This window comes from Punica granatum, chromosome 3 (genome assembly GCF_007655135.1).
Source record: "Punica granatum isolate Tunisia-2019 chromosome 3, ASM765513v2, whole genome shotgun sequence".
Taxonomy (NCBI): Eukaryota; Viridiplantae; Streptophyta; class Magnoliopsida; order Myrtales; family Lythraceae; genus Punica; species Punica granatum.
Genome location: NC_045129.1, coordinates 2,241,027 through 2,247,527, shown reverse-complemented (window position 1 = coordinate 2,247,527; position 6,501 = coordinate 2,241,027). Strand labels below are relative to the sequence as shown.

Below are 6,501 nucleotides of genomic sequence, written 5' to 3'. Positions count from 1 at the left end.
CCAAATTAATATTGTTGTGTTGTGTTCCGCCGCGAAGAAGACGGCCCCACATATATAAATGGCCTCCGAGAAACGAAAATCTCCCCTGCCTGCCAGCCTGCCACCCTTCGATTCGCTGTCGCCATAAACATCTCTCTCTCTCTCTCTCTCTCTCTCTCTCTCTCTCACCCAGGAACGCAAATTCGCGGGAGGAGGAAGAAAACTTGATCCCCAGAATGACTCTGTAGCCTAGCTTGTTGTTCCTCCTGGGAAAGCTTTCCTCTTTTTTCCCGCATTTGTTGAGCTGTATTTGTCGCCATTCGTCCCGCCCTTCAGGTAGGGGAATTCACTGCAACATTTTTCCAAGCAAAATCTCTCCTCTTGTCCCGTTTTTCTTCCTCTGCGGGTTGGAAATTCAGGGTCCATCTTGAGTTTGCCGATTGGGTAGAGATCTGCTGCATCCCCTGCTCATAAAAGTTTGCCCTTTTCTTTTCTCTTTCCTTGCTGGGGTTGCTGTCTCCTTGTTAGATCTGCGAAATGGCGGAACATTTCTGGTTCTCTGATCATTTCTCATGATGTCAAGGTCCCATTGTTCTTTTGTTCTTCTCTGGCTTTCTGTCTGTTTTTTGTGGTCGGGATTTTGATAGCCATAGGAAAAGGAATACCTTTTTTTGCTGGATGAACATATGATGAATGTTCCCCTCTCTTCTAAATATTTGTTCTTTAACAATTCTTCCAATTTTTTTTTTCTAATTTTCTCGGAGGATTCATGAGTACCGTTTCCCCTGTATAGCACTGAGCGGGGTTGAATCAACACCCTATGTATTTTTAAGGTTTTCTTCCCTTTCCTGTCAATGAGAATTCTTGTCACAATCTGAACCGAGCCTTTTAGCTGTCCTGAAAATCATGTTACATTGATAAGTTGATGTCCTGTCCTCTGCCGAAAGCATCAATATTTTGATTATTTGTTTGGTAGAGGACCCTTTTCGTTTTAATTTATTTAGAGGGACTGATGATCGACCCTTTTGATTTGCAGGTGAAGATCATGGTGGCGAGTGCTGCGAGTTCTGCATTCTTTCCGGTTCCTTCCCCGGACACCTCCCCAAAACCCGGAAAGCTTGGGAATGGGCCCTCGAGGTTGAGCCCCCTGAAGCCCAAATCGACCTCCAACGGTGGCTTGCAGGTCAAGGCAAATGCTCATGCCCCTCCTAAGATAAACGGCTCCTCGGTTGGTCTAAAGTCAGCTGGCCTTAAGACTCAGGAGGATGCGCCGTCCCCTCCCCCTCGGACTTTCATTAACCAGTTGCCCGATTGGAGTATGCTTCTTGCTGCAATTACAACTGTCTTCTTGGCAGCTGAGAAGCAGTGGATGATGCTTGATTGGAAACCCAAGAGGCCTGACATGCTCGTGGACCCATTTGGGTTGGGAAGGATTGTTCAGGACGGGCTTGTCTTCCGGCAGAATTTTTCTATTAGGTCATATGAAATAGGCGCTGATCGTACTGCATCTATAGAGACTTTGATGAACCATTTGCAGGTATTGATGCCCAGTTTAGTCTATTTGATTCACTGGAAATGCTATTGTGCAGTAACTGAGTTGTACTTGGCGCTCCCCAAAAAAAATAAAATAAAAAAAATATATATATATATATATGGAGAGTTAGCCAAGAGAAAGGGATGCGTTCCTTTCACTAACGCAGCTTATGTCATAATTCATGAGAAAACATGTAACTTGTTTATCTCTCATAAAAAACTAGGAAGGAAGGACCCCTCATGTGTTTTAAACTTGCGAAACAGAATACTCGCTCATCAAATAGAACACTAGGAAAGTTTAATAAATGATAACTATGGACTATTTTAAGGTTTTAGTTTGTGTTTACATACTTGCATTGGCTTGTTATGTTTTAAGCTAAATTTTTGTTGTCTTTGTTCTATGGTATTTACAGGAAACAGCTCTCAATCATGTTAAAAGTGCTGGGCTTCTCAATGATGGCTTTGGTCGTACTCCTGAGATGTATAAGAGGAACCTCATTTGGGTCGTGGCCAAAATGCAGGTCTTAGTGAATCGCTACCCTACTTGGTGAGTTGTAGCACCAGTTTGTTCATCTTTGGTTTTCCTAGATGCTCTTTCGATTTTAGTTAAGTTTTTTTGTGCTTGTCGACAATGGGTGTAGCATTGTTTCTGCATTGACTACTATACTCTTAATCATAGTATACTGAGACCTAATGATGATTTTCATGCCTAGCAAGTCGGTTTAATGTCCTCAGAAGTTTCACTCCAATCCAACGACTATGATTCTCATTTATTTTGTTGGACCTGATAGACTGTAATCTATATATGACAGGGGTGATACTGTCGAAGTCAATACTTGGGTCTCCAGGTCGGGAAAAAATGGCATGCGTCGTGATTGGCTGATTAGCGATTGCGAAACGGGAGAAATTCTGACAAGAGCATCAAGGTAGGATGTTTTGACTCACAGTTTACCTCCATGAATTTTCTGATCATACACTCGAATTTTCTGATCATACAGCTCTGCAATAGCAGTCAATTGACAGGTTTTATATTAAAAGTTGAGTTATATCGCGCTGATATTTCGCAGTGTGTGGGTCATGATGAATAAAAAGACAAGAAAATTATCAAAAATTCCAGATGAAGTTCGAAATGAGATAGAGCCACATTTTGTGGACTCCGCTCCAGTCATTGAAGAGGATGATCGGAAATTGCGCAAGTTGGATGAGGACACAGCAGACTTCATCCGCAAGGGTCTAGCTGTAAGTCAGCATTTTTCAGCATGAAAGTCTTCATCTGTTTATGCAATGTTACATTCTCGTCACAGAACAAATGCTCCTCTTCATGTCTTGCAGCCAAGGTGGAATGACTTGGATGTCAACCAGCACGTGAACAACGTGAAGTACATTGGGTGGATTCTCGAGGTATGTAAATTAAAATATGCTGGATGAATCTTTATGTTTTATCATAATATAAAATAAAATGGATTAGATGTCCCAGGTAACTTCTAGCTCTCGAGAATTATCCTCTAAAATTCACTCAATTAATACAGGCCGAAATTTTTGTAAACCTTTGCTTAACATTATCGCATAAATCCGTTGGAAAATTGCAGTTTCATAAACAAAATTATGTCGATACTTGTTGCAGAGTGCTCCGGCGGAGATCTTGGAGACCCAGGAGCTATCTGCCCTCACCCTGGAGTACAGGCGGGAATGTGGAAGGGACAGTGTGCTCCAGTCCCTCACCGCTGTCGATCACCTAGAAAATGAAGGAGGGGCACAGTGCCAGCACCTTCTCCGGCTCGAGGATGGGGCTGAAATCGTGAGGGGTAGGACCGAGTGGCGGCCCAAGAATGCAGGCAAATATGGGATGACGACACCAGGTGAGGATACCGACTAAAGACTCTCAGAAGAGCTCATTCCCTTTTGAGTTCTGAGTACCTTATGGTTCAAGCTGAGCGAACACGGGCGGGTAGTAGCAATCGGTAGATTGTGTAGTTTGTTTGCGGTTTCTCACATTGCTCTTGTATAATATCATGATCATCCTCTTGTATTCTCATATGTTTCGGTTGATTACATTATATTCTTTCGATTTGTTCCTAAACGAAAAGCGCAGGGAAATTTACCCCTGCGTTGTAATTATTTGCATCGTCGTTCCAATATAGTTAATATCCTCTTCATCAGTACTTCCCAAAACTATATAGCATTTCCTCATAAATCATATCCTCGCATATATTCAAAAGTTAGCAAATATATATATATATATATATATATATATCCTTGGAACTCCTGAGAAAGCCTACTTTGTAAGATAAATAATCCTAATCCGTATGAAATTCACATGGTCCAAGCTCAGGAAAGGCAAAGAAAAAGGAGGAGAAAAGATAACTTGGATTCAGTAAAAGATCATCTGGCGGTAGAAAGTCATTTATGTTGATCTCGATCTCGTCTATCGAATAATCCGACAGTAGAACTTCGACATGTTTGCGAACAACTTCATCTAGCTCTAGCTGATTTAGAGCCCCCTGCAGGTTCTGAGGCAGCTGGCCATTAGGAGGCAGCAACACGGCTGGAGCAGTATCCTTGACGGTTGGCCATGGAGGAACCGGAAGCGGCAACAGGTTGCCATGCTCGTCCTCCAGCGTGGTGTCGTGGATGCTCCGCCGCTTTTTTTCCGTCTCATAGTAGCGAAGTTGGTACTTTTGAGCGTGGCTAACTATCTGCCATTGAGTTCGTGTTCTCACATAGTTTTGAGCGACGAGCTTCCAATTTCCCCATCCGCACTTATACAAGCCTCGTAGGAAGTTCCTGTCATAACATTGCACAAAATAATTAAGCATGTTTATATTTCACCGAAAAAATACAAGCATGTTTATTAATTTAAAATAACATTTTTGTAAAATTCCACTGGATCTACTAGCGATTGGGTCTATCTCCAATATAAAAACTCGAGCTTATAGATTGTGGAACTCAATATCTTATAAACTTGTGATTTTCTCTTAAATTTTTCTGTGTGAGACAAATATCTCTCGATAATTTTGAACTTTATTGAAATCGGACAAAGAAAAGGACGAGCATGAACACTTTGCTTTAAATAAGTTAAGCGTAATCTTGCACAAATCGGGAAAAAACAAGGAAAATTGATATGTAATCGTTTATTTTTCAATGAAACTACGCGACATTATTATTCATATCCTCGTAGTGAAGGAAAATATAGGGAAAGTTTTTCAAAATTTCGGAAAAACAACAAAAAGTGTCTTAAATGCACGTCGTTTATACGTGTTCGTGCTTTTTTCACATGCAGTATCATTCATGATACAGTGAACTCTCGCCGGAAAAACATATTTATAATATATATACATATATATAGATATACCTGTGCTCTTCCTGGTTCCACGCTCCTTCTCGCTTATTCTCCTGTTGAGTTAGCCATTGAGGACGCATCGACTGATTTGGGATTTGGTATCCTTCCATCTGATTAACCTCGAGAGGATTTCCTCCGAAAGTACTTGGCATGGTAACTCGGCTACCCGTCTCGGTGTCCCAAATGTTTTCAGTCCTCATAGGTGGTAATTCAGGTGATGCCGTGCTGAGAGCCGAAATTCGCGAGTGGCTCACGTAGTATGTTAGAATCGTTGGTGAGGTAACTCGGTGGTGGAACTTCTCTTACTGTGTGTGTCGTGTGTATCTGAATATATAAGAACTTCACCCTCAAGAGATAACACCCAATTTTAAAGGGGGATTAATTCTTGATTTTCTTGATATCTTCGTGGTTGTAGGTCTATCCAATCAAATCTATCATTTACAACAATCAACATATATATATATATATATGAACTTTATAACATATCTGATATATACATATCTATCTCTAAGATATTTTATTGTAGAAAAAGAAAAAAAAAATGAACCACAAAATAAACCTGAATTCAATTATGATAAGCTGATGTCCTCTGGAGAAACGGTTAATATTCATCTTCTTCTTTTTTTCCCCCTTAAAACCGTGTTTTTTCCTTAAAAAATTATATCATAAAATCATATTCCAAAAGTTGGCCATGACCTAGATGTATGTAAACGTACTGTATCACGATCAAATTTCCTTGCGGCTTTCAATTTGGTTTCTTAACGAGCAGCAAGCCGAAAACGTACTTTATAATTTCAACAAAGAATGCTGCATTTCTTCAATTGATGTCAATCTGCTTTTCGAAGGTAAATGTCGACATAGGGCATTAATACATTAAATGTGAGTGCCCGTACATATAAAACCACAGATATTAGATGGGAGATATAAGAGATTTTCATTCAATTTTTATTTAGGATTAGTTTTTTCACCAAAAAAAAAAAGGATTAGTTCTTGATTTGCCTGATTTTGTATAATTAATTATCTTTATCTGTGCGTACGCATTTTCCTTTTTCTTCGCCAATCACGCATCTCCTTCATCACTAAGGTGTAATTTAATTATTTATTAACTTAAAAATATATATTGTAGATGTGTATTAAATTATTTATATAATTTTTTTTCTTAATGGTTTCACATACTACTAGCATAAGATTGCGAGAACGGAGAAACAATTTTTGTAATACGATTATTTTTGTTTAAGTTATTCAATTATATATAATAAATATGTTACATATTGAAGTAACTAAAAATTTTTTATACGAAAAGGTACAATATACATTAGCCTGGTATATAATATGTACTAAAATTATAAATTAAAAGTCATATAAGAACAATAAACATAAATTAAATTAATAAAAAATAACAAAATTTATGTGAGACCATAAAGAAAGCAACTAGTGATTGCAATTTTATTCTCAAAATTTATCATTGATAGTCTATTTTATTTATGATAATATGGTATACGTATATGATAATATGGTATTCTCGTGCCTTGTTGTGAAACCAAAAGATAGGATCATAACCAAAAGATAGTATCATAAGTTTCTCACTAAAGTCTAAAGGTGCAATAGTTAGGAAATATTTTTGGGTAAAATTACTTTTATTAATATAT

General features: G+C 38.6%; 2 protein-coding genes across 3 annotated transcripts; one reads left to right on the top strand and one right to left on the bottom strand.

Moving 5' to 3' along the window:
- Nucleotides 1–72: 72 nt before the first annotated feature.
- On the top strand, nt 73–3,674 carry LOC116199721 (palmitoyl-acyl carrier protein thioesterase, chloroplastic-like). Of its 2 annotated transcripts, none has more exons than XM_031530186.1 (7): nt 73–423; nt 1,016–1,516; nt 1,926–2,059; nt 2,325–2,438; nt 2,580–2,751; nt 2,845–2,913; nt 3,137–3,674. In XM_031530186.1, the coding sequence occupies exons 2-7, from the start codon at nt 1,025–1,027 to the stop codon at nt 3,386–3,388; spliced, it is 1,233 nt and encodes a 410-aa protein (XP_031386046.1). In that variant the 5' UTR covers nt 73–423; nt 1,016–1,024; the 3' UTR covers nt 3,389–3,674. The 2 variants fall into 2 exon arrangements, with proteins under 2 accessions (XP_031386046.1, XP_031386045.1); XM_031530185.1 differs by having other exon boundaries at nt 74–315.
- Nucleotides 3,675–3,809: 135 nt separating this feature from the next.
- LOC116199424 (probable transcription factor At5g61620) lies at nt 3,810–5,004 on the bottom strand. Its single transcript, XM_031529767.1, has 2 exons — nt 4,865–5,004; nt 3,810–4,296 (listed from the first exon to the last, which is right to left on the bottom strand). Exons 1-2 carry the CDS (start codon nt 5,002–5,004, stop codon nt 3,810–3,812), a joined length of 627 nt encoding a protein of 208 aa, XP_031385627.1.
- Between the last annotated feature and the right edge of the window lie 1,497 nt (nt 5,005–6,501).